The following is a 26,524-nucleotide window of genomic DNA, read 5'->3' on the forward strand; positions in this document are numbered from 1 at the left end:
GCCGGCAGGTACCGAGCTGAGAGACAAGATGGATTTTAATGAGCTAAAGGTTCTTTCTCTCTCTCTCTCTCTCTCTCTCTCGCTCTCTCTCTGCAGATATGGACGCCAACTACGGCGGCGGACTGTTGGATATGGTGAAGGGTGGAGCTGGAAAATTCTTCAGCAATTTCAAGGACAATCTGAAAGACACGCTAAAAGACACCTCCACCAAGGTCATGCATCAGGTCGCCACGTAAGTCTGCATTGATATGTAGCAATAACATAGTTGGCCATCTTTGCCTAGATGAGTGAAAGGGAAGGTTTCTGTTTCCATAAAGCAGCAGAATGGAATAGCAGCCGTGAGCCCTGTCAGAAAATTTACCAGTACAAGAAAAGAAGTACTCACTACGTGTTCCTGGAGAGCAGAGTACACAAAATATTGTATTGAAAGTTTCCTTCCACCTTCCAAAACTCTTATTATTAAGGGTGGATCGCAAAAATCTGTGAGGTCATATAAGGGCTCACAAATTAACATGCATGCTTTTGTATAAATAACCCTAAAGTTTGTGTTGTGCATCTTTACGTCCTTTTTTTAATGAATCAGGAAATTCTGGAAAAAAAATCAGGAGATACATGATGACAATCATTGACTTACACCAACACGACTTGCTTTATTAGCATTTCTAGAGTTTTTACTGCATGGATCGAAGTGTACAGAAACCTCCTCGATCTGTTTCCAGTATATCAGCCAAGATTCAGACAGGCGGAGTGTTTGTCATCCTGCATTAGCTTCATTAGCATTTTTTAAAACGTTTATCTTGCATTCTGCTTGCCTGCATGGCAGATGTTGGAGAGGAGGTGTAGGTCCAGGTTTGGTTCGTGTTACGGCAATATTATCTGTGCAAATGTAAAAAATTGTAACATTTCTTCATAACATACTTACTGTATTGGCACTGCTTTACAAGCAGGACAATAAATATATTCAAACAGGAGTCCCACCTGCAGCTCAGGCCCTGGTGTGTAGTTGTTTGCATCAATGTTTGTGGCCTGTTCGTAAGAATAATGATCAGAAAAATGAGTCCCTGATATTGCACATGTGTCAGTTATGTAAATTGTTATAAAAGAGTTGCAATGCAAGAAAAAAAGCTGTATGAATCATTTCACATCTCACAGACATGATTGTCGCCTTTAGTATTTTAAGATCTGTCACAGGTTTGACAGATTACTTACCGAACGAAGAGTCTGTGACACCTTGAAACATGTTTTTTTTTTTAAAACAAAAAAACAGTAAATTATTTGGAGCAACATACAATGTTGCGAGTCTTCCCCAAACATCTGCTGCGACTATCCTACCAGCATGTGGGAAAGAGATGTGCCTGGGTTTTTCCCTGATTTCATTGCGGTCAATTAGGGCTGGAACTAGCTATTATTTTCCAGATTATCAATGAAATGTTTCGTAATGTTGAAAAAAAAAAATTGAAAAATGCTTATCACAATTTCGAAGGGTCTAAAGGACGTCTGCAATGTATTTCTTGTGGTTGCTCAACCTTCCAGAACTCCAAATATCTTAGTTTTCTGTCACAAATGTGGGAAAAAAGCAGAAAATCCCGATATTTGTGAGTCTGATCCAAAAACATTTTTGAATGAAAAATAATGACCGAAAAGATTAAACAATTATCAAAACATTTGCAGATTATTTTTTTCTACCGAGACTCTATTTGCTGTTGCAGCTCCACAATTAATCTTGAAGACTCCAAAACTCCAACATCAATAAAAACCTGTTATGCATTGATCAAAGGGATAACACATACAATGATTGGTTACTGTGTTATCTTTGGCTCGGGATGTAAACTGAGGCACCAGCAGCAGCAGCAGCTATAGATGTGAGCCAGAGCCGTGTGGATGAAGGGCAGCAGAGTCTGGCACAGCTCAGTCGTCCCAGTGTGTTGGTGCACAGGCATCAGTACAGGGCACCACAAAGGGGCCTCTGTGTTGTCACAAACACGCACACACAGCTCCTCTCACTATTGACTCAGCAAGTTTGATCGAGATTATTCGTCTCTTGTGTCTCCCCCTCTCTTCTGCCTTCCCGGGTCCCGTCGTTCCCTGCTGTTTTCAGCTGCGCTCGCCTCTCATCTCGTCTCTACCTTTCCTCCCCTCTCTTTGCTGTCTTTCGCTCCTCTCCGGCCTGAATTATTCATGGCAGTTCATTGTGCCAAGTGGCCAGTGTGCTGCTGATACAGAAGGATTCATTTCATTAGGGCCTTGTGTGTGGTGGTGTGTGTTTTTGTCTCCTGTATATATGTGAGTAGGAGGTTGGGATAATGGGGCGGTGGGAGGCACGCTGCCATAGTAACCAGCTGAAAGCCTCGGAAAGGACAGGTAGATGTGCAAAGGTACAATCATGCATCTCAGTTCAGTTGAACTGCTCACACCGGTTCCTCTGGTGGCTCTATATGTGATTAGCATCATCATTGTCATCCAGCTTCTATCTGGCACACTAGAGACGCTATTGTGCTACTTTTTGCTCGACATTTAATAGCTTTATACTGACAAAGTAAAAGACAGAAAAGTTGAAAGGGATTTCTTGAGGATAAAGGTGTGTGTCCTTGTTTATTGTCCTCATAAATTAACTAGAAAGCACTCAGGGAGCGCCTGCCTCCGCCAAGGAGAACGTTCAGCTCCTGGAACTTTCGTGCTCAGGTGCTAAATAAGCTGCAAGCACTGATGAGCGTGTCGTCCCAGTCATATCCCAGACGTTTGTTACAGCGTGATGAATATCTCTGCTGGAAACCTTGGCGCGTACATTTGTACAGACATCCATCCGTGGTTCTGTATCTCCAGACCCTGGTGTTTGATGAAATGTCAGGAAAGTCGACAGACACTTCCTGCTCCGTATGATTTCAAATAACCTTCCTTGTATCATTATTATCATCTCAAAATTTTATTTAGTCCAGGACCTCATGATTGAACACCTGCAAATTAATGACAGCCCCCTTAGCCTCAACTAAGCTTGTTTTTTGCTATTAATTAGCATGTTTGCAGGCTAACCAAGGTACTACATGAAGATGTGCCAAGTCACGACTGTCGTTATATGGTGGGTTCATAATAAACGGTCTAACTTATTAAATCTAATTAGGGTCTTCGCCAGAAGGTACTTCTGGCGAAGACCCTGTTTGCTCGGCACACTCGTTTATTAATCTGATTTAAAGCACCTAAATCTAGATCGACGCATTTCTGTAATATCATAGAAAGATTAGTTATAAAAGGTGAAATTAAATGTTGTTGGAAAGTCAGTCGAGTAGGTGTGAACATCACGAGATGCAGAATTAGAGGCCAAATAATCTGCCTGTGAAGAATTTGTATTTTCAATTTCAGATGTAGAGTAGCCTCTTTTTTTTTTACCAGTTAAAAGTTCAGATGGTGTTTGGAGTTGCTGGATTCTTATTGAGCTTCAGAAAATTGTATTTTTTTGGTTTGTCCCACTGGCAGGAGTCTCTAGATTACACAGTGTTTTACTTTTATTGAAGGGATTTTTCTAGGTTAGCAGTTTTTTTTCAGGGCAGAGACTTTGTGTGACTTCTGAAAACAAACTGTTTCATTCTTTTTTTATCGACCTCAACCACCGGAGTATTTCAACTGAAATTCCCCAGAGCGTACTTGATACACGGCAAAAGCTCTGCGAACTAAAATTGTTAACCAGTTCCTCTTTCAAGCTCGGCTGTACTCGATCAGTTCCCCTTTGCTCGGACTCATCTGTATTCAAAGCAAAAGGCTCTTGTTGAATTATTGAAAGCAGACTCTGTTTGTGTGTGCGCGCAAGCGAGCGTGCGTGTGTGTGTTTACCTGGCCACAAGAAATTTAGCAGTAAGACCAACCTGGTAACAGCTTCCTGTGTCAGTGACTTACACAGTGGCACTGGAGTCTCAATGGCTGATCTGTGGGTTGTGTGAAAGGCACATTGTCCTTGGTGTTCACCCAGACTGCCCCCTCTTCCCCTTAGACACTCGTCTCATTCTCTTTTCTTCCTCGTCTCCCTTTCTTTTACTGGTTTGCATCCATCCACCATCAAGTATTATAATTTTTTCCTAATTTTTGACCCCATTTCCCAGTTACAGCAGTTACTTCCAGTTTTCAAGTGACCGTCTTGCAGCGTTTGATACCATAAAGGAATCTATCGATGGAAGAGGAAGATTCAGATTCAGTGATTCAAGAGTATGATGATGATGAAATGATTCAGGATCAGCGAGTACAGTGGGACTTTAGAAGTTTCTAAAGAAGCTATGCCAAACCTCAGAGTCACTGGGCTGCAGGACAAATATTGAGTAATGAACACCCTGTAAAAGTCATGTAATATGAAAATGGTCATGTCATGGGCTGTGGAAAAAATAATGATATAAAAAGAAGTTAGAACATTTTGAAAACTCATTAAAATATCCTTTATATGTGTATTGGAGTACAGATCGATCAATAGAACAAATCTGTCCAACGTTCTACGATTATTCCTTTTATTACCTTGAATCATACAAAGCTATGGAAGTCCAGTGGAGTCCCAGAATATAAATATAGTGTTAAAAATGAGCCTAATCATTCATTTTATTCTGGGTCATGTGCTACTTAGAAACCTGTTCGACAGAAAGCAATTGGATCTATTCTAGTGTTCATCACATAAATGTATAGAAATGTAAAGAAAATCCAAAGACACGACGACTCGACGTTCATACCTGCTAGCAGTTAAGCAGCACTGGATTACATAAGCAGGTTTAAGATTATGTCAGGGCCACATGGCACTCCTCCCATGGTCACGCAGAGACGACTGGCCCAGATCAGCCTGGCTCGAGGGATTTTCACAGTAAGCAAACACATCAAGTTGATATGATACACATTATCCTGCTAACGTGTTTTGCATGATTAGCGGCGTGTTGTTGCAATGGTTCGCATCTACAGTCGCATCTCCATAATAACCAAAAACTCAACTCGGGGAAAAAGAAGACACTTCATTTTGATGAGTAGTTAAATAAAACCCTTCCCCCGGACTCCGCCGTGTGCATCAGCGCTACAGTTTTCCCTGTCACTTCAGTGGTGCACGACTACTTGTATGTGTGTGCACTGCAGCTGTTCACTTAAAAATCTCCATATGGAGTCGTTAAACATGGAATTGAAAGGCAGTACTGCTCAAATGAGGAATTCCCATATGGTATCCCTTTGATCCCAGTCAGTTCAGTCGAGTGTGGCCGGTCTGAAAAAAAAGAAAAACATCCCTGCAGCCAGACACATTGAAGCTTTCTCTTCTGAAGCCTGGCGAATCCAATTACTCTGATATGCATGACATACAGCTTGAGACGCTGACTGCGAAGAGTGGATCAACCTTTCCAATGGTGGATATTTATTTATTGATCTCCTGTTTAATGGGTTTTTGCAAGAATAGAGCATCATTTGATCAACTGAAAGCTCAAATTGTCTGTCAGCAGGCAATGCGCTAACTGTATCTGATCCACTGGAACATCAAAATGTACAGTTTTTCTTGGGCTAAGTATTGCTGATTCACAAAGTACAGTATGTATGTAACTGGTTTGGGCTCTCTCTCTCTCTCTCTCTCTCTCTCTCTCTCTCTCTCGCTCTCGCTCTCGCTCTCATCAGCAGACACTACTGCAACTTCAAGAAAATAAATAAGACAAACATTTAAATATACGTCTCTTGGTCATTGTGAGGTCTCTCGTGCTAGCACATGAGTACAACTTATGGAAATTACGGAAACTGCGTGATATCGTTCATGTAAATTCACATGAAGAAACGTTGCACAAAATAATACACCAAAAGAAGGGCAGTTACCATGTGCACCTCTTTGATGACATGAAGGACATGTTTATCTTTGTGTCCTCATGTCCTCCTCCTGCATCCATCTTGGTTCCGACCCAAAACGGGTCATGTGACCCATTGCCCTCTCTATCAAAGAGGTAACACTTGCAGAAATTGCTTGATGTTTTAACTGCACATCATTTTTTAGAAGGCATGTTTTATTAATCTTTATATTATATTTTTAAAATCATTTCTAATGTCTGTATGCACTCAATCAGGAATCTCAATAAATGAAAAAACATAAATGAACTCTCTCAATCAGAAACTCATTTCAAACATCCAGTCACCCAGAAAATTACAATATGCACACTGACAAGGTGAAAACACACATAAAAGAGAAATGACAGATTATCAAAAACATTAAATTGTGCCTCTGCAAATGTCAAAAACTTGCTGGGTTGTTTGAGGACTTGCTAACATCCATACTACATGTGGTATTGTAGCTGATGGTCAAAGTTTGGTCTTCTTTTTTGTTTTTTGTTTTTGCTTTTCCTCTTTGTCTAAAAGTAGTAAAAGTGTTTTGAAAGGTTGCTGTGTTTGTTCCAGGTACACTAAAGGAGAGCTGGACATTGCCTACATCACATCCCGGATCATAGGTAAACACCGCACCTTTATTGTGCCTCAGTCTGCTCCCATTCTGTCCAACACATGATCAAAAATACTTGTATTTAACTCTGTACATACAAAGTGTTAAAGTGCACAGTGTGTGTGTGTGTGTGTGTGAACACAAAAGAGACAGACATTTGCCCTCGCAGCCTCCCCTCTGTCCTCCACTCTCATCCTCAATTTTGCCTTCAGCATTACATGCTCATCATCAGTGTGAAGCAGCCGTGTGACCTCCAGAGGACATTTGGCACCTGAAGGCCTCTATTGTGCAGAAACACAGATAGTCATGCTTGAATCTTCTCGCTATATTTCATATTCAAGATCCCCTTTTTTAGCAGAATAATGGGACAGGACAAAAGACGAAGGGCATTTGTTGGATATGTGACTATTGTGGTGGTGGTGCATGAACCGAAACATCTCATCTAGAGGCTAATTTCATTTTCTTTCTCTCAGTGATGACTTACCCAGCAGAGTCCGTACAGATTGGCTACCAGAACCATGTAGAGGACATCCGGTCCTTCCTGGACAGTCGCCATGCCGACCACTACACTGTATTCAACCTATCACAGCGCAACTACCGGGGTGCCAAATTCTCCAACAGGGTGAGCATGGCGCTGCCTCTGCAGATGAAGTCATTTTTTTTTTACTACTTGCTGTTGCTACTTATTAGCGTCTCCACTCCCTTGATTATTGTAACCCCAAATATGTTCTAATTACAGGCTGTTAACAAAATTGTCTCATAAAGAATCAAGTGAACCCCTCAGTTAGATTTGGACAATCAGCCTGTAATTGCTCTCCAGTCCTCTGTCATTAAAGCTGCTGTAAGAAGCTTTGTCCACTCACACCAAACTGTCTCGCAGCATCAGTGTAAAGCATCTCACGTCCACTGAATTTCTTTTTTTTAATTCACTGGTTTAGGCCACCAACTCCTTAGAAAATTGCTCATTCTTTAACCTGGCAAAAATACGTAACAACGGACTTGGCGTTTCTTTGTAAGTTTGCTCATATTTAAATTGAATGTGAGAGCAGCGCAGACATTTGTGACGTAACGTCGTCATACGTCTTTGTAATTCCTACGGTGAATAAAAGACACCAGGAGATTTCGCTGGTTGTTTCAACCTGAATTTATTTACTCAAAATGACAACATTGGCAAAACTTTTAATTTATGAAATATAATGATGTTTTTAATAGCACCTTCAATGAATAACCCTTGAATAAATAAAGGTTAAAAAACTATAATAAAAGAGAATGAGGAATTTCAGATATTGATGATGCTTTTTTTTATACAAAAAAATCCCCCTACATTTTAATAACAGAATTACCAACTGATATTAGAAATGCACATCTTACATTTCAAATGGAGCTCCTACTCCTACCAGCCCTTCAAGATTAAAACATATCCTTTAAGCAAAAAACACCACTTATATAATTTGAATTTAAATTCTCTGTCTGTTTATTGAAGTGAAGGCATGAGTGGGATTTGTGCAGATTAAAGGCCGCCTCCCTCCAGCAGAGACACGCAAGGCAGTTGTGGAGTTAACAGCTAATACGGCCCTCTGTCTGTTAGTGCAAGTTGGTGTATCAGCAGATGACTCATCGTGGCAGCTGGTGTGTTGTGTTGCTCTGCTGCTGCAGCAGCAGTGTTGTTGCTAACTGCCAACTCTCATTCTCCTCCCTTCCTGATTTATGTTTTGTTTTTCCAACTTTTGTTTCTTTCTGTCTGTTTTGCCTCCTTCCTTCCTTCCTTCCTTCCTCACTGCCTCTTCTTTAACTTATCTCTCTTTTCTCTCCGCACCATTTTATTTCTCTGACTCTCCTGGTTTTCCATCTCTTCTTTCCTGCGTCAATCTCTTACCAGGTTTCAGAGTGTAATTGGCCTTCTCGCCAAGCACCAAGCCTCCACAACCTGTTTGCTGTGTGTAAGAATATGCACAACTGGCTCAAACAGAATCCCAAGAATGTGTGTGTCATCACCTGCTCGGTAAGAGAGTGGCAGTCTCATAATTCTGTTGTCCAGTTTCTATTTGATTCAATTGCACAGTCAACAAAATGGAGTCAATTAGGATTTACAGGCAACTCTCTAATCCCCCTTTCTTTCCTGGTGAGGGTTCCTCTCATTTACCAGAAATGCAGGTACTGTGAAAGCCCCTTTTGTTAACTGGGGACCTGTTTTTATTCTCTCATGCCGCCCTCCTCTATGTTAGGTAGATTCAAGATTTTTATTGTCAATTTCAGGTCAAGACATGCAGAAGAGTCAAAAATCCATTTCTCTCTTGCCTTGGTATTAACGCCATGCATTTAGAGGAAAGCATGAAAAAAGAGGGTAAAGTAAGATAATAAAACAAGATAATAAAAATAGACGTTCCAGAAAAATGAAACATAAAAATCAAGTCAACTTTTTATACAACAGTGGCGGTGGTGCAGTATCGTGACAGCTCATTGAGATGAAGTAGAGCAACATGGTTGCAGCTCGTTGAGGTGTACAGACAGCAGTGTGAGGACAGATTGCTGAGTGTGATGCGACGTAACACATAGTGAATGCGAGTCTTTATGTGCAAAAACAGCCAAGGAGGAGTTCCAGTGTAAATGGGTGTGTTACAGTGCGGGGGGAGGGGACAGAGGGGGGGAGGCAGAGGGAAGAGCGCAGCATCCTGACAGCCTGGTGGATGAAGCTGTTAATGCAGTTGTGACTACTTCTTCTGACACAACCTTCACATCTCAAATATGCTGCCAGCTAGACTAATTAAACACAACGTAATCACTGTTTTCCCACAAATTTCAAAATGTCATTTTAACTGCACTGTGGTCCAATGTACATGACTGCCAACACAAGCAGATATTGAGCTTGGAGATTATCAAGCTTCCTTTTTGAGATATTTCTGTGTGAAGATTAATAGGCAGGCGAGACAAAATGTTGAGACTATATATAAGAAATATTTTCTGCTTATCCATTAATAGTTTATTGTTTATGGTTTAAATGAAAACTACATGATTGTTTATGAGGAATTAATTCCTTTTAACACTGAAATGTAAGTGTGTCACAACAAACAGATTTACTGATGTCGCTAGCTAGCAGCAGCACAGTTGCATGATTAGATTCATTTTCTGCATAAATTGTTCTGTTGCTGCGTAATATTGCTGGTCTTTTTTTTTTTTTTTTCAATTAATGTGGACATGAAACGTGAAGCTGTCACCTTCTTGTGTTTCTACAATAGAAATGAAAAACAACCAGAGGCTAAAGTGCTGCACAGACTAGAAAATGTCACAGAAGCCCACTTTAATCCCTTATCCTTCCTCTCCTCTCACTGGAGAGTTAATCCTCCATGTTTCCAAATACTGTATATCACAGCTCCAGGCTTGCCAAATTGCTCCCATTATATTTGTTTTGCTGCTCTCAGTCCTCTCAGTTCCTCTACTTCTGTTGTTACTTGGCACTTTGAATTGAAAAGAGATTTGAATGTGACCGATAAATTAGAGGAGAGGAGCATGGCGGTTCCGCCTGCTGGCCTTGGAATTTAAAGTTGAGTGAAAGTGTCCAGTGATTTGTGAAGAAATAACTGGCATGGAGATGAAATTGATAAACTCTTGATTTCTGTGTTCAGGCAATGTCAGTAATAAAAAAAAATACAGCTGTAACTCTTTCAAGTATGCATGTTTTGTTGCATAACAACAACTGACAATTGGACTTACTGTCAGTTCTTATTCAGCGACAGCAGTACTGTACCCAGGCATGTAGTAGTGCATGTTTTTGCCAAGTCCTTGCGGTTTGGCTGCTCCCTCTTGCATAGTCTCTACCCAGCATTTCCTCTCTGAAACTGTTCTTTCTAAAATCATGGTATTTTTATCTCCCTGTTTCCTGAAACAAACTGAATTTTAACTGTGAACACATGAAGTAATCCAAAATCTATAAGCCTGCTTGTACATACTACTGTGGGTGCCTAGTTGCAGTGTGCATAGGTTTAGAATTTAAAATGTCATTGAATTGTGACGTCAAATTTTGTAGCTTTAGCATTGTTACCACAAAGATTCAGGTTCATTGCATTCAGACTGTGCCCTTTTGCTCTGCATTGTGTGATTGCTGTAAGCTAACAGATGAATATAACACCATGAGGTCATGGGCGTGCCAGTGTAAATAAAACTTTGAAATACAATGATTGTGCAGTGTTTCACATGCCTGTTCCGTCCTCGCGTGTTTTCAGGATGGTCGTGCTCCGTCAGGTGTTTTGGTGTGTGCCATGTTCTGCTTCTGCCACCTCTTTAACAACCCAGTACCTGCCATGCAGCTACTCAGCGCCAAGAGACCAGGTTCCGGCCTCTGGCCCTCACACCGCAGGTTTGTTTTCTCAAACGTTTGTGTTTGTGTGGGTGTGGGTGTGGGTGTAAAAGAGAAGAGAGAGAGAGGCAACTGGAAACTGTGGCTGTTGCTGCTTAGGAGATCCATGACGCTCATCACTGAGAGTTAAATTTGACACTTCCTACCATTTTACTCACTTTCCTTTTTCCTGTTTCTCAGCAAAAAACAGTGTGAAGGATCTAGTGGCATCTAGTGGTGGGTTTGCAGATTGCTACTTATTGAATTAACCCTCATCCAACCCTTTTCTGAGCCTGAAGTAATCACCTCATGTGTAAACTTTCAGGATTTTTTTTTTTAAAACTATGTTGTTGACATCAGGGAAATGTCAGTCAGCTGATGAACCTTCATTTACAGTGTTTGATTTCTCTGCACTGGTCTGCTGCAGGAACTTGAGGTGCAGCTACTTATTTAGATATGAAGGCCTCACTCTCAGGGAAGCCGCTAACAAGATCCCAAGACATCTTACACACAAGAATCATTCCAGTAAAGATGAGATGAGAGTAGAGCAGAATTTATGTCAACCAAGATAGAAAACTGTTTACAACTCCTGAGTAGGAAATGCCTAATGAATGATACGCCGCATCTATTGAACTCAAGTTATGAGAACAAGTCGACAAATTATTTGTTGTTTAATGACCTCTTATTTATCTTCTAACTGGCTAGTTACAACTCCAAGTCCTAAGCACCTTCTGGAATAATCCTCATCTGTCTTCATGCAGGTACATCGGCTATGTATGCAGCATGGTATCAGAGAAGCCCAGCCTACCCCACTCCAAGCCCTTGACGATCAAGGCCCTCACCATGAGTCCGATACCCTGCTTCAACAAGCAGCGCAGCGGCTGTCGACCCTTCTGCGACGTCCTCATCGGAGAGACGAAGATCTTCACGACCGCACAGGAGTACGAGAGGATGAGGTGGGGCACTCAAAGCACCATTTAAATGGCTCAGAAAAAGTGAGATGCTAACAGACGCTAGTGAATATTTCCATTGAGGGAAAACAAAAATAGTGAATGAACTGATTCATTCCGTCTCTGCCCTGGTGTCTCCTCCCTGTATTCACAGAGAGCACAGGATTCAAGAGGGGAAGGTGGTGTTTCCTCTGGGTGTAAGCGTTCAAGGAGATGTTGTAGTGTCTGTCTATCACATGAGGTCGACCATTGGAGGACGTCTGCAAGCCAAGGTACACGCCATGTATGGCGCTTCGAAAATGGGCATTGACAAGGTTTTGTTGATGGGCTATCAGCCATTCCAGTCTCATTTTGTAACCTAAATTATTCCACAGATAATAATAACTGTGGAAAGAAATTCTTGTAAAAATTCAAACATTATTAAATTTCAGTGAGAGACAATTGTAGCTTTGTTGACTGATGCAAATGAGGTTAACATAACGTGGATCAAACTTCTTCTGATTTGTCTTAGGTGTCCAACACCCAAATTTTCCAGATCCAATTCCACACTGGCTTCATTGCTCCCGGAACTACTATGTTAAAGTTTAATAAGTAAGAAACACTGTATTTTAATCAATACAGCACAAACTGAAACCTTGCAGATTTCATGTTAAAATTATTATTTTTTAACATAGACTCAATCAGCTTATCCAGACATGTTTTTTTTTTTAATCACCATTTTGTTTTCCTTTGCTTCCTGTCTCTCCTTCTTTCTCCTCTCAGACCAGAACTTGATGCATGTGACTCCCCTGAGAAGTACCCCCAGCTGTTCCATGTGATACTGGACATGGAGGTTGAGGGAGTGGACAAGCAGAAAGACCTGACGCCGCCATGGGAACAGTTCCCCTGTAAAGACCTGAGCCCCAATGTTCTCTTCTCCTGCCACCAGGAACATCAGGACGCCCTCGCTATTGCCGGTACTTTGAGGAAGCTCACTGGGGACAAACATCGGCACTGTAGTCATACATACTCTTGTACCCTTTTCACACTGAAAAACGTGTGTCAACGCGGGTTTTTGGACCCGCGTTTGCTCAGCATTTGGTTGCATTCAGGCTTCCAGAAGACCCGGGTCTGAACTCCCGCTGTGAGGGCTGCGTGCCTGTGTGCCTGTGTTTTTCTCTCTTGTATGTCATTGCGCTGACATGTCATCACTACACAAAAAACGTGTGCCGGAACACTGAGACGTAAACAAACGTCAACATAGACGCCGTCGAGGTGAATGTTAGTGTTGTCGTTGCGTGCATTGCAATGTTGTCTCTTTTGCAAAGCATACAAACCCGGCGCAGATTGGAAAATATCTGAGCACTAATGCAGCGAAGGAGGATGGAGTGTTTTGGCGAGTCTGGAAGGGAGCCGAAGAAGCTACAGGCAAAGCCTGACAGGCGACACATTGTCAAAATCAGGATGTGATAGGAAGGTTGTGTGAAACCTGAGAATGCCGAGTTGACCCTTTCACAGTGCCCAAAACCCCATGTTGACCCGCGTTTTTGGTGCAGTGTGAAAGGGGCTTTGGAAGCAGAAATAAATGCTTCTGTTACTTTATTATTTTTGAGTGTCTAGATTGTTTATTGCATAACTCATTAAATGGAGGAAAAAAACGCATGGACAATGTGGTGGACAAAGACCTGGCAAACACACATTTGCATACAGTTACATGAAAAAACTCACAAACTAACTTTTACTTTTGCTCCTACAAGATGAGATGGAGGGCTTGGACCTGGAGGGTAAGACAGTAGAGGAACAGTGACATTAGTTTTGCAGGGCTCGGTTCATTGACCCCTCAATTTAATCACACGTGCATATCTGCGAGCGTGACACTGTTATGGCAAAATATTGATCCCATCGACAAACACATCTTCTCTCATCGGAAAATCACTGTTTACAATCTGTACTGGTTGAATTGAACTGAACCTCAGCCCTGTTCTGCAGTGATAAGTCATTTTGGTAGACACATTCACTTCACATCTTGGTGTTAATAAATACCAGTAACGCTGGGGACCTCAGTATATCACTAGTTTAAGTTATTCCTCCAATTTTTTTCATCATATATTTCTGTGTACTTCAGAAAATATATCTGTTGATATCAAGAGAAAAAACTGATTTTTAGTGGCTCCCACTTTAAGGTAGGATTCATAAGTGGTACAAATGAGAAATGTTCTACCAAAGTGAAATATCACTCCTGATTAATGTAAATCGATTCATAAGTCATGTCTCTTATGAGTATTGTATATTGGATGCTTGTACATACAGATTCATTGTTCATCTTTAGCTGGCATTAGCCAAAAGCAGCTCCTAGCAGTAGACTGCAGTGTTCAGCACTGTGCGTTACAGCAGGAGTATCAGGAGGATAGCTGATGCTTGTAGCAGAGATTACCTTTTTAGTTTCCCATCCTTTCCTTGTTTCCTCTTAATTGACTCCTGGTTTGGTGATAGATAACTTTCCCCTCTTTCATTTCCTTCCACTTATTTCCTCTGATTTCTGTCTCACTCTGCAGAGCCGAGCAGGCCCCACGGAGGCCCTGATGGTCGGGGCCACGTTGAAGAAAGTGAGCCCTCAGATGATGAGATGCTCTCTCTCTCTAGCCAGCGAAGCAGCACCAGCACAGCCCCCCACAAACCTGACCTCCCTTCTTCGCCGCCTTCGGCCGCTGCTCCAGCCGGGGAAGTGGATCTTCTGGGTCTGGATGGAGAGGAGGTCAACCGCCCTCCCTCATCTCAGCCTCCGTCTACAGCAGCTGCAACTACTGACCTCCTAGGGGATTTGTTCGGGGCTCCACCACAGCCAACAAGTGGACCTTCATCCACCCAGTCAACACCACACAAAGTAGTCCCCAATACTGCCTCGCCATGTCCCTCTCCTGCCCCACCAGGTAGGATGTTTGAATGCATGTTGAATTTAAAAATCTAGCTCAGATGTGTTAATGCACAAAGTACTCTTAAGTTGTTTTATGTGTTGTGTTGAGTTTCAGTAGGTTTCTAAAGAGGAATTGTTGTTAATTGATAGGTTTTTTTTTAATCTCAATATTTATTTTATTATCTTTTCTCTGCTGCTTTCAACTGCTTTTTAAAGCAAGATGATGTACCTTTAACTCAACAGCAGCAACAGTGACCTTGTAGTTCAAGAGAAGTTGTAGTTTCAGGATGTCGGTCCATATTCCTTGCGATATCAAAGCAGTACCGTGCTGTTGGAGCTGAGATTGGGAGAGAAGTTCTATTTTAAGTAGAACAGACAGAGTAACAATACAAGACCAAAAGGTGTTTTCAGCTGATGTGAAAATTGTGGAGTTTTTTTTGTTGAGATTTCAATCGCCATGGTGCAATGCGGCAGTCATAAACTGCGTTCCAGTTCATGGACACTGTACTGTTGCGTTCACTGGATGAACGGGAGCCCTAGAGCAGGATGGCTGTTGGACATTATTGCAGTAAAATCGCTGATTGGCTCAGAGGGAGTCTGAACTCGTAGAATTACGTGACACATTTGTTTAACTCAGCACAGAGACGTCTGCAGGGTTGTGCATCATGAGGCAGCAGCAGGCTCACACAAACGGTTCACTTTGTTTATATATAAGCTTTTACTGTCGCCTACATCCTGGGGGGCTTTACCGTCTTCAGGCACAATATTTTTGAGTTGGTCTCAAATTTTTGAAACCCATTATATAAAAAAAACGAATTTCACTACATACTGTATTCTGTCATCCAAATATTTAGAAAATAAAATGAAATAAAAAATTTATTCTTTTGAATAAGACATTAAATGGTAGCGACGATGTCTCCTCCAGTCTTCGATCCCTTCGGGGCCGGTCCCATGCCTAAGCCTCAAGATGTGATGGGTTCATTCCTCGGACCAGGTAACGTGGGGCAGCCAGACCCCTTCTTGCATGCTGCTCGCTCTCCATCCCCCACCCTGCAGCCCACAAGCCTTGGTAAGGCATGCTTCTTCTCCTCTGCTGCACACTGACACATAGCAACCTGGGTGAGATAAACACACTTCAAAAGTCTGTCCCACCACAAGGTATGGCATGCGATATTATATCTACAAGTCCACTGCTACGCTATTGCAGGAATGTACACTTTGATTCCCAGTGTGCTGTAAATCTGTCGTACAGACATGGCTTTTTTTGAACCTGATACTTCACCCATGTAAAACAGACCTACACCAAAAATATGACCTAAGCTCCGAGACACTGGCTTTGCAAGAGGTAGCTTTTAAATATCGCTGCTGAATTTTTTGGAACATGTTTGCATGAGAAGCATTTGCAGCTTTTAATTTTTATGGCATAGAAACTGCACAAGCTTGATATTTCATCCCTGAGCACAACTCATCCCCCATCAGCTCACCAAATCTATCATTCTGATCTTGGTCTGAAGCCAATATTTTTTTTTTTTTATTATGAGTTCAACCCTGTTTAGGCAAGTATGTATTTTAATCACTGTAACAGTTTATCTTACAGTTGACACAAGAGCCAAACAGGCTTGATACATTTGTAGAAGTTAAAAACCTCTGAGCAACTTGAAAATAATTGTACATGTTGCTTTTGAGCATTTATTTTTATATGTTTTAGGTAAAGGTGGTAGATAACTATTTACTTGAGCAGGGATAATTTCGCCAGACATCCCACAGCTGCTAACAACAGTTCTCATGAGGCTCAAAGTTGCTTTTAATTTTTCCTGGCTGTGTGACTTCATTTTTCTCAGTTCCCATTCACTGTGTGCTCAGTCTGTGACAAACCCTGCTGTGCTTGAATAGGTCGGAGTTCCCCCGTCCCACCCACCACCCCAACTGTCAACATTCAGCAGCAAAATGCAATGGGAGGATGGGACTGGAACAGACCAGCAACCACAAATACAGGTACTCATACATGTATAAGAATGAGACACTGGAAACACAGTGGAAGTCGCTGATGCTGAAATATCAAGGAAGACAGAAAGATCCATATAGATGAGGATCAAATATCTGACCTCTCTCCTTCTTTGCCGTTGCCTCATCTAGGAGGAGGCTTCAGTATCGGCAGTCGGTCAGCCACCACCAGCCCAACAGGCTCAGTCCACAGCACCCCCACCCATCAAACCAAGCCAAACACCCTGGACCCATTTGCTGACATAGGCAACCTCGGCGGAAGCCTCGGGGGTGCGTATTTCCCCAAGCACATGCACCAGGTGTTTTACCACAACCTTTATCTCATAGTCTGTCCTTTTCTTTCAGGCGGTTCTGGATTCTCCAGCAAGCCCACAACGCCTACAGGAACGACCCCATCTTTTCCTCCCATGGGTTCTCCGTCGCGACCTCCTCCATCTCCACAGCACGCAGGAGGGTGGCAGCCCCACACAGGAGCTGGCTTCCCCTCATGGCAGCCTGGTGGCGCTGGAGGTGCCGGAGGTTGGCAAGGACAGGGCCCTAGCCCGCAGCCAAAGCCGAGCCCCAGCCACACCCCCATGCCTCACACATCCCCCCAAAACAGACCCAACTATAATGTCAGCTTCTCTGCAATGGGAGGCGGCTCGCCCAGTGCAGGGGGCAAAGCACAGGCTGGAATGGGTGAGACAGAGGCATGAAGTTTATTATTGTCTGTTGTGCTGAAGAAGATACTGTACGTACTGATGAGATTTCACATGTGGGGGGCACGAATAGATATTCGTCAGGGGTTCTTAATATGCGGCTCCATCAGGTTCATGAGAGGATTGATAGATATAGATATATAACAAATATTAAAATGTCCCTAATTGACTCAAAAGATAGAAGAAAATATTAAAACTACAAAAATAGCAGTCGATTTGTAAATTGATTTGAGTTTGACTGTTATGAGTGCATTTGTGTGTGTTCTTCAGTCACCTCTGGTGGTGTTCACCTTGATTTTAGGGCTGAAAAGATTGAAAACCTTAAAACTGGTTGATAGTTGGACTCTGATAATCAAATCAACATTGTTTTTGATGCACTTGAGAAAAAGACTAGCAAAGGTCAGTTGTTGATGCTGTTATTTCTTAACACATCACATTTTGGCTCAATAATTCATCTTTGGGAATCAATTTACCACGGTGACTTTTCATAGTGTTGGGCAGGAACAGATGTTGCTGCGTAGCTGAACATAGATGTTCTGTCTGCGTCCTTGTCCTTCAGGTTCAAAGCCCAAGGCCTCAGATGCCAACTTTGATGACCTGCTGTCTGCTCAGGGCTTTGCAGGGACCAAAGAGAAGAAAGGACCCAGAACTATAGCAGAGATGAGAAAAGAGGAGATGGCCAAAGAGATGGACCCTGAGAAAATAAAGGTAGGGGCTACTTTTAAACAGTGTAAATGCATAAATGTGTAAATGTTCCTCTCTATCTATGTGTATATATACATATATATATTTATGAATGAAATGATGTATGAAGAACATAAGTGTTTTAGTTTGTTCTCATTTGTTCTCAAAGTTTTCTGTGCGGAACAGCAGAAAGTTCCATGCCTCTTGCATCACTGCATCTGGGTAGAATTACTGTTTGACAGGAATTCTGTGTTTTTTTTGTTGGGTTTTTTTTTTTTTTGTTGAATATTTATTCATGGTAGAACAATAGGAGCAATTCAGTTGTTCCCAAAAGTAGGATAGTGTGTGCAACAACCTGGCTGTGAAAGCCTGTCTCCTCATTCCAGGAGTAATTAAGCGACCACTGTACTGTAGGTCTCGCTTGACCAACCTTTGGATCCACCAATTATTCTTTTAAACATTTGACTAGAGCCAAAATAACTCAAAGCCCTCCCGCTAATAAGTGTTTTCAATTTTGGTCATGTTTGGCCAATGGCACCCCTTCACCCTGTTTGTGTTCCAGATTCTGGACTGGATCGAGGGGAAGGAGCGTAACATCCGAGCCCTTCTGTCAACCATGCATACTGTGCTGTGGGAGGGGGAGACGCGCTGGAAGCCTGTGGGCATGGCTGACCTGGTTACTCCAGAACAGGTCAAAAAGGTCTACCGCAAAGCAGTGCTGGTTGTTCACCCTGATAAGGTGAGACGGATTGTACACAACTATAATTTACCTTGTTTTTATTTATTCATCACAGATAAGACATGAGAAATATACTGTTAGCATGATATTACACACTCAAAATATCAATAATATCAAAGTTAACCTTGAACACATGGCAGTGTTGTTTAGACTTGTTTATGCTGCCCCCAAGTGGCCAAAATAATGACCACTTGCTGCAGTTTTATGTAATTCTCCAAAACATAAAATATTGAGCACAAAATAAAACACTCACATGTTATTTTTAAGAGTTTATCTATTAAAAGTAAGCTACTCTGCTTTTTCAGGGCTGTGGAGGTCTAAAATGATTTTAAACATAAGGCACAGGAGGCGTTGGAAAAGTTAAGAGGCAAATGCTGATGTTGGAGAATCAAACCTTCTCAGTACATTAGTTAAGATTGAACAAGAACTTTTTCACACAAGATATAAATAAAGAAATGAATATACAGAAACCAAGCAACATAATTAGCCCCTCAACAAAGCGATGAGACAGAGATCCAAAAGTAGGCGTTAGCCAGTCAAATAAACTACTACCACTATTACTGCTACTATCTTGGTGAACAGAGTTACCAGTATCATGCAGGTGGTTGATTATAGTACCAAGAGTGGCGTTGTAATCTGGCACAAAGGTGCAACATTCAGAACCGATGACAGCACAGGTTCCTCCTTGAGCTGCTAAAAGAAAATCCAGAGCAGCTCTGTTTTGTAACGCCATCAGTCTGACAGAGGCCAGTTCATTGGAAATCAGCATGAGAGCGTTACCAGTTTCATTAGCTATAGCTTCTATAGCATGAGACAGATCAGCAATTTGATCTAAAGCCGACATAACTCCATAAAAAGGAAGCAGGGGGCCCAGTGCATTCTTGAAAGGAGACTGATGATGTGTTCCAAATATGTCTGAAACTCCACGTTTTCCTCTGTGAGGTTTTTTTGGCAAGGAGGGAGTCACTCTCATGGCCGGGACAACGTACGCTAATCCACAGCGTCCTTTGTAATCCACTGGAAGATATGGGTATCCAAGATTCCCACACACCCAGTACATTCCTACAGGGGAGGATATGGAGCAGCTGGCAGTGCGGTGGGCTAGAGCGCTGAGGCGAGCCTGGCCTGCAGCTTCAAGGCACTCATTGGGAGCTGATTTTAGTGACTCGTGAAATGAGAATGTATGGAGATCCTGCTGATTCCATTTAAAGGTATGAAGGCAGTTTGATTCACCTACAGGTGTCCCGCCATCGTTCTCCAGACACCAAGGGAACGGCTGAGGAATGAGCCCTATGGGAACAGGCTTTGGTCTTTTGTGACATCTATTGCAGTTGGCATGTCCTCCAGAACAGTTTAGAGGTCTCATTTTAGAGAGTCTTTGGCACTCAGGGTGAGAATAAGTCTGCCGCAAGGGGATGTGAAGCAGGTGACAGGTGTCGCAGTCCAAGGCGGGTAAGGCCATCATAGGTAAGCCTTCTCCAGCTGTGTAGGGCATCAGACCACAAACATAACAGCTGGAATTAGGCTGCATGTGGTTAGCTACCTGCCATGCCATCGTCAGGAAAATATTGATATCATCCATCTTCTTATCCGGGGTTTTCATCACATGTGGGGCTGCTGTGACAGAAACCACCAGCAGCGACACCGTGAGATGAACCACCATGTGTGTCCTTACGGCTGAAGCTGTGCTGAAGCGCTCACCGCATGAAGAGGACATTTGCAGGTTTAACACAAACATCCTCTGGATTGTAGAGGGCAGCCTTGATCCGTGGAAAGCAGCAAGGTAAAGAAAGCAGTTGTAGATTCCTCACTGCGCTCTTACCTGTAGTTTCCCTCGTGAGGGAATTCAGGTTGTGGCTGCAGAATCTGTCGTGAAAGAACAGCAGCTGGACTTTCTCTCCCTTTATTCATCTCTTTATCATGAGCAGAGACGCAACCCAACATGTCACAAGGATCATGTGAGTGTATCACAGGAATCAATATCCATTAATCAAGACGGCAGGATTTTAATGATCAAACAGGGACTTTCAGGCAGCTTTCAGGCAGCTTCAGGTGGCAGATATGATTTGGTTGTATAACCCCACATTGTACAAATAAATGTCTAAAAGCAGGAATAACTAGAAAACATGGAAGTACACACAAACTGAGCACACGGGAACCCTCAAAGTATGCAAATATATGTCACGTATATACAGAAACCATCGCAACAAGCTGTTTTGCAATTACTGAAGATATCACACTGCAGAACTCAGTCTTGCCATGTACGTTTGTCTTATTTCTAGCCAATGAATGAACATCATTTAAATGAATTTTGATATATATTTTGATGATATAAAGGGGCTATTTTTAAGGTAAAATCATCTTTTTGTAGTAATATTGCTTGTAGCATCCTCAGATTATTTTACTAACAAGTACAAGACACTCTGTTGTCTTAAAAACAAGACCCTTGATCACACTGGGATACTTTTTGTTACTGTAGGTGATTCTATGAATGGAATTTTTTAAACTAAACTTACTAACTAAACTGTCTTTTTTAGTAGTTCAGTAGCTAGTCTCTTGTGTGGACTGTCTCCTCCAAAGGGATTTTATTTCAATATTTACTTTCCACAGGGCACTTTTAAAACAAGGACTTATGCTGCAGTCCATTGTCTGCATGAGACCACACCTTGTTGCCTAATTTTTTCCATTTTTGTGTGAATATGTTGCCATTTCTAAGTTGTCTGCAGCCGTAGAGTGACTCAACCGTGAATCATATATGGCTCATACACGGCTTTGAGCATTTAACTACATTGCTTTCCAGTGGTTACAGTCCAGAGCAGGTTTTTAACCTTCTGGCTGTAGTTCAGTCACTTGTTTTAAAGCAGGTGGTTTACGTCCAGGTGTTTGCCACTGTAGGCAAAACATCTGCTTTTGGATTTCGCTAGAAATAGAAGTACAAATATTTGAAGCTGATTTTCTAACAGGCTGTTTTTCTCTCTTCCCCCACAGGCGACTGGACAACCCTATGAACAGTACGCCAAGATGATTTTCATGGAACTGAATGACGCCTGGTCTGAATTTGAAAGTCAAGGACAAAAACCGCTCTACTGAGTAAAGAGCGGTCGGAGGAGAGGATGCTCCAGCTGACTCTGTCGTCTAACTTGAACCGTGTCGCCACTCTGGTCAACGTTCTACAGTCTCATCATCTGCTTTTATACAGATGCTTTTAGCCACGCTTCAGTTCTCCCCAACACAAACACAGACGATCCAGTAGACGATTGGTATCCAGACCAACTAACAGTGTAAACAAACGACTCTGTGTAACTCCAACGTTCCTACTGACTGTATGTCTGTGGTGCAACATTGTTCTCCTTGTCGAGTGCCCTTAGCCCTGTATCAGCCCGCAGATCAACGCAGAATCACCGTGATGTCTGGGAAATACTTGACTCTGTGGGGACGAGACAGATCAGAGAACAAGACACAGTTAAGATAAGAGAAAAAGATGTCAGGGAGGAAGCTAACCAAGCATTTTGCAGGCTGCTCAAAACAGAGATCAAGAGCACCAGCTAGTCTGTAAGGCACGGCAAGCATTTAAGAGCACTCAAGCCATTTACCCACAAGGCTTTCCGTTCAGGATCTACAAATTAAAAAAAGAATAGCATGAATTTATATTTTTACCAAGCGAGGTGAAAGTTAATTGATGCCAAGCTTGTTTTCCTTCCAAAATGGGCTGTTATCTAATTTAGAATGAATAAGAAAAGTCGAAAACCATCTGATGGCAGGTTTGCCTCCATTTCCACGAAGGCTAATGAAATCAGCAAGTTAGATAACACTGAAAAAAAGTGGGTTTCTCCAAACAAACAAACAAACAAACAAACAAACAAAAAAACAGGTCAGAATGCTGCTTTGTCTGACGTGATCAAGCCTCGTGTGTTTCCACGTTTGCTGCAAACAGGAGATTGTATAATTTAGGATTAGCACATGTACAGTTCCACACATGAAGCACCTTGAGGCCTCATGCATTCTCGCTCGTACAGTAACATGTATTTTTTGCATGGTAGCTACCGAGGTGCTCAGTGAAAGCACAAAGTTTCATCTGTGCAGCTGTGAAAGGAAAGCCATTATTTATTTGTTAGTTGAGTTTATTCATGTTCTCTTTTTTGTGTTGAAATTTAAACAGAACGTCCTCAGCTTGGTGCATTTAAAGGAATAGTTCAGGACTGTTGAGCCACTAAAACCCGCGGATTAACTGGCAGAACAGTACTTCTCTGACGATATCACTGTTTCTGTTTGTTTAGCCATTTGAACGCTGCAGTATATTTTTTCACACTACAGTTATCACTTGATTAAACTCTGCTTGTCTGAGTTTATACTCGATCCGCAAGCACCCTACGATGCAATAAGAGTCACAACGTGGATATTTTTGTCATATGACTGAATGTTTGAATTCCTTGTTTAACTCATTTCTACGTTTTTGTGCTGACTCCGGAGCACCCCAGTGGTCACATGTAGGTTGTGCTTTTTTGTGTGTGTGTTCCCTTGCAATAGTTTTGCATTTCTATGATCCAAATTTGTCATTTCATCTGAGTCAAAAATGCAGAAATGTTGAAGTTATGAAGAGTCAGTATACTGGAGATGTTTCCTTGGTCTCAGAGGAACCCCTCTGGGACACAGCAAAGTAAGCAGGTATCCACTTTTCTTACTTGTAGATCGTATTCTCTAGAATACATCCTCCTGTACCTGTGCAGTTCTGAGGAAGAAGAAGAAGAGGACATTATTCTATGCATTCATCTAATATTTGCATACATCTTCTTATTTATCTGCATTAACAGTAAAATTCACTGCATTGAGCCACTTTCTGAGAAGAAATAGACACATTCCTCAGCTCAGTAATAGAAAAGTAGCTTATTGCAAGGGAGTGTATATATAAAAAAGTCTTGTCGTGAGCTTTAGGGGGGCAGTGTCGCTGTCAGCGTCACCATTTTGTTGAAACACTGACTTATAGAGGTTGTAACATTTTTTCTTTAGTTGATTGTGAGACTTGATTTGTTTACATTTCTATCACAGCACTGACACTTTTAAGATTTAAAAACAAATCATGCAGCTTTAGTCTGGAAGAGGCGAGACGTCATATCAGATGGGAGGTACAGCACATTCAAAGTGTCAAGCTTTTGCTACTGATTTGAACAGGTATGAGCTCTCTGTATATAATTTCATTGATTGTTCCTCCGTCTAACACTCTACCTTCAGTCCAGTTTAGGGACATTTCCTCCTGGCGTGGTCTAACTCTGGGATGAGGCCCAGGCAGTTTAAATCCAGCAAATGATTTGCCTCCACCTGTTTACGGTCTTCGTCAGCATCAGTACTGTTTTCACGCTCTGTGTGTTTTGAAGGTTTGGAGGAATGATGAGATACTTAACCATTATCATGGCTCTTCCCTTTGTTGGACTTCTTTTTTCCAGGATACTGTCATCGTTCGCCTGCATTCAGGATGCTGACTGAAATCAAACCAGTGGGAAGAAAGTTTGTCTGCTATAAGTGCTGGTGCTTTAACTGGTTTAAGACTCAGAATGGATCAGGGGGCTAATGGACACTGGGTCTCATGTTGAATAACTCCTAGCAGACACAGGAAGTGTGTGGTTATGTGCTTCTGTGCTCTTATTTACACTGAGAACCTACACGTGAATAACCCTCATAAGCCCCCCCCCCCCCCCCTCGCTGACTGAATTCTCTATCTACAGTCTTACAGCTATGTTAAAAAGCTAACCTCTGTATTGTAGTCAATGGATGTGTGGTGTTTGAAGTTGTGGTACGTATGGAAGTGATCTGCCTGTCTGCTGTTTAAAGTACTACTGAATTGTGTAAATTTCTGTTCACGTGTTCCTCTTCGGTTCTGTTTACTGTTACAGGATGTACATAATGATCAAGTGCAGTGCACAAAAATAAATAGTAACCCCCCAAAAAAATACCAAAACAGAAAAGCGGTGAGGAGCATTCATCGGGTTCACCTCAGTTTCTTTCTTCTTTAATTAAGCATACTGGGAATATCTGAAGCGAGCTGGGAGACAAACCACTGTGGTCATTATAACCCGAGGAGACTCATCCATGTCTCATCTCATGCTTTTATGTTACTCATTACTTTTCCATAGATGCTTATTCTTCTTTTGATCCCTACAGGGTAGTGAAGTACTCCTCACTAATGCCTCTGCCACTGTTAAAGGTATCAGTTCCCTCTCTCCAGTGACATTCGTGAACTAAAGTGATTTATTCCTGGAGATGATAGCTTTCACTATGTGGTCTGGATTTTTGCACATAGATTGTAACAACATGCTGCAGCACAATGACGCTGTTCACTGCTGGCGCCCCTCATATGAGAGCAGTTAAAAGCTGATACATTTTCCCTTAGAACCCGAATTCGGGGAATAGAGGGCAGCAGTGTTAAAACCACCCCAAAGGAAAGTTTGGGGAAAATTGACAATAACCCCCTCAATCAGTGATTCACTGCTTTTAAACACGGTTTCTGCTGCACTCTTCAGTTTTTCCCTCTGCTGACGCACTTCCTGAGAGAGATTCTGTGTTCATGGATGAAAACAATTAGTTGCCTACAGGCTGACGGTGTATGTTTTATTTTAGTGTAAACCTGTAGGCGCCTATGTAAAGCTCTTACATACACACACAAACACGCGCACACACTTTCAAGAAAACAAATTGATACCTACAGGGAAATGGAGTAATTTTAATGTACATGTTTATTCAAACAAGTTCTCGCGAGGATAGTAAGGAATGTCAACGCTACTATAGAAGCTGTGATGAAAATATATATAAAAATGCAATACTGATCATGAAAAATTTTGGAAAACCTTTTTTTTTTTTAAACAGTAAATGTTACAAGTGTGTTAAAGTATTTCTCATTGATAAGAGTTAAATGTCAGAATATGTGATGCAAAGGAAATCTACTTTCACCTTTTTGGAATTTGCCCTATTTATTCATGTTATTTTGAGCGTTTCTCGTTATTCTACTGTTATTTCCAGATTGGAAGAGGTTCCTCCCATGTAGGAGGGGCTGTTCTGGGAACATTGCATAATGTTCGATAAAGTTGACCAACATCCAGCTTGACAGCTTTGGACATTTTCAAACAATTTTGGTAGTGAAAGCCCCATTCTTCAAGTTTCCTTTGAGACCACAGGCGGATCTTACATTTGTACTAATTCATGGTCAGATTAGAACATCTCTAAGGGTACCTTTGGAGCAGAGAGATCCCATACAGTTCTCTACAGGACATATAGGAAAGTATGGGGCTTCATCCTTGAAATGCTCTCATGCACAAATTGGTCCATACAACTATTTTTATCCCTCGTTTGTTTGTGTGGTTGAAAAAGAGCTTTGTTTTAATTCCTGGTTAAGTAACATGTCTGTAATGTGGACAGGATTTGGAAGAGCAGCACAATGATAATTCCACAAGGGGGGGTCAGTGGGAGCAGAGGGGGCATGTCTGCATTGACACAGAGGAGAAAGAGGCAGGTGCTGTGGTAGTAAACAAGTGAGAGCCCTCCCCCTCTCACACGTGTCCATCTGTGTGCTTATTAAGTCATTAAGCTGGGTACCTCAGGAGGCTGTGAAGATACTGAATGTCTCTCTGTGTCAGGTGCTCCACCCCCATGAACCCCAAGCCCCGCTGCTCTTGAGAAGCCCGAAACGTTGGACTGGTCTGCTTAAGACCTTTTGAATAAATAAAAACCAAAAAGAAACAAAAAACAAAACTGGGGGTTGTTCCAAAAACATTCGATGTAACTTAGTGTGTGGGAAATGTTTTCTCTCC

The 26,524-nt window shown here is 42.0% G+C and overlaps 2 protein-coding genes across 8 annotated transcripts in view; one reads left to right on the forward strand and one right to left on the reverse strand.

The window, feature by feature from the left end:
- Positions 1-25,482, forward strand: part of dnajc6 (DnaJ (Hsp40) homolog, subfamily C, member 6) — a 36,262-nt gene extending 10,780 nt beyond the window's left edge. For 3 of the 7 annotated variants that reach the window (XM_086225073.1, XM_086225075.1, XM_086225074.1), the window contains exons 4-21: positions 97-232; positions 6,385-6,434; positions 6,898-7,046; positions 8,304-8,426; positions 10,645-10,778; positions 11,519-11,713; positions 11,862-11,979; positions 12,219-12,298; positions 12,470-12,663; positions 13,444-13,470; positions 14,242-14,616; positions 15,526-15,669; positions 16,494-16,595; positions 16,737-16,874; positions 16,950-17,282; positions 17,862-18,010; positions 18,549-18,725; positions 21,714-25,481. In XM_086225073.1, coding sequence (XP_086081199.1) covers positions 97-232; positions 6,385-6,434; positions 6,898-7,046; positions 8,304-8,426; positions 10,645-10,778; positions 11,519-11,713; positions 11,862-11,979; positions 12,219-12,298; positions 12,470-12,663; positions 13,444-13,470; positions 14,242-14,616; positions 15,526-15,669; positions 16,494-16,595; positions 16,737-16,874; positions 16,950-17,282; positions 17,862-18,010; positions 18,549-18,725; positions 21,714-21,815 — 2,726 coding nt within the window. In that variant the 3' untranslated portion in view covers positions 21,816-25,481. Of the gene's footprint in view, positions 1-96; positions 233-6,384; positions 6,435-6,897; positions 7,047-8,303; positions 8,427-10,644; positions 10,779-11,518; positions 11,714-11,861; positions 11,980-12,218; positions 12,299-12,469; positions 12,664-13,443; positions 13,471-14,241; positions 14,617-15,525; positions 15,670-16,493; positions 16,596-16,736; positions 16,875-16,949; positions 17,283-17,861; positions 18,011-18,548; positions 18,726-21,713 lie in introns of all 7 variants that reach the window. The other 4 variants (XM_086225070.1, XM_086225072.1, XM_086225071.1 and 1 more) reach the window with 4 other exon arrangements.
- On the reverse strand, positions 19,132-20,463 carry LOC147249563 (endogenous retroviral envelope protein HEMO-like). The gene has a single exon (XM_086225061.1). The coding sequence runs from the start codon at positions 20,461-20,463 to the stop codon at positions 19,132-19,134; it is 1,332 nt and encodes a 443-aa protein (XP_086081187.1).
- Positions 25,483-26,524: the final 1,042 nt, after the last annotated feature.

This window comes from Aulostomus chinensis, chromosome 14 (assembly GCF_037954235.1).
Source record: "Aulostomus chinensis isolate RoL2024-O1b breed Wild chromosome 14, RoL_Achi_v1.0, whole genome shotgun sequence".
Taxonomy (NCBI): domain Eukaryota; kingdom Metazoa; phylum Chordata; class Actinopteri; order Syngnathiformes; family Aulostomidae; genus Aulostomus; species Aulostomus chinensis.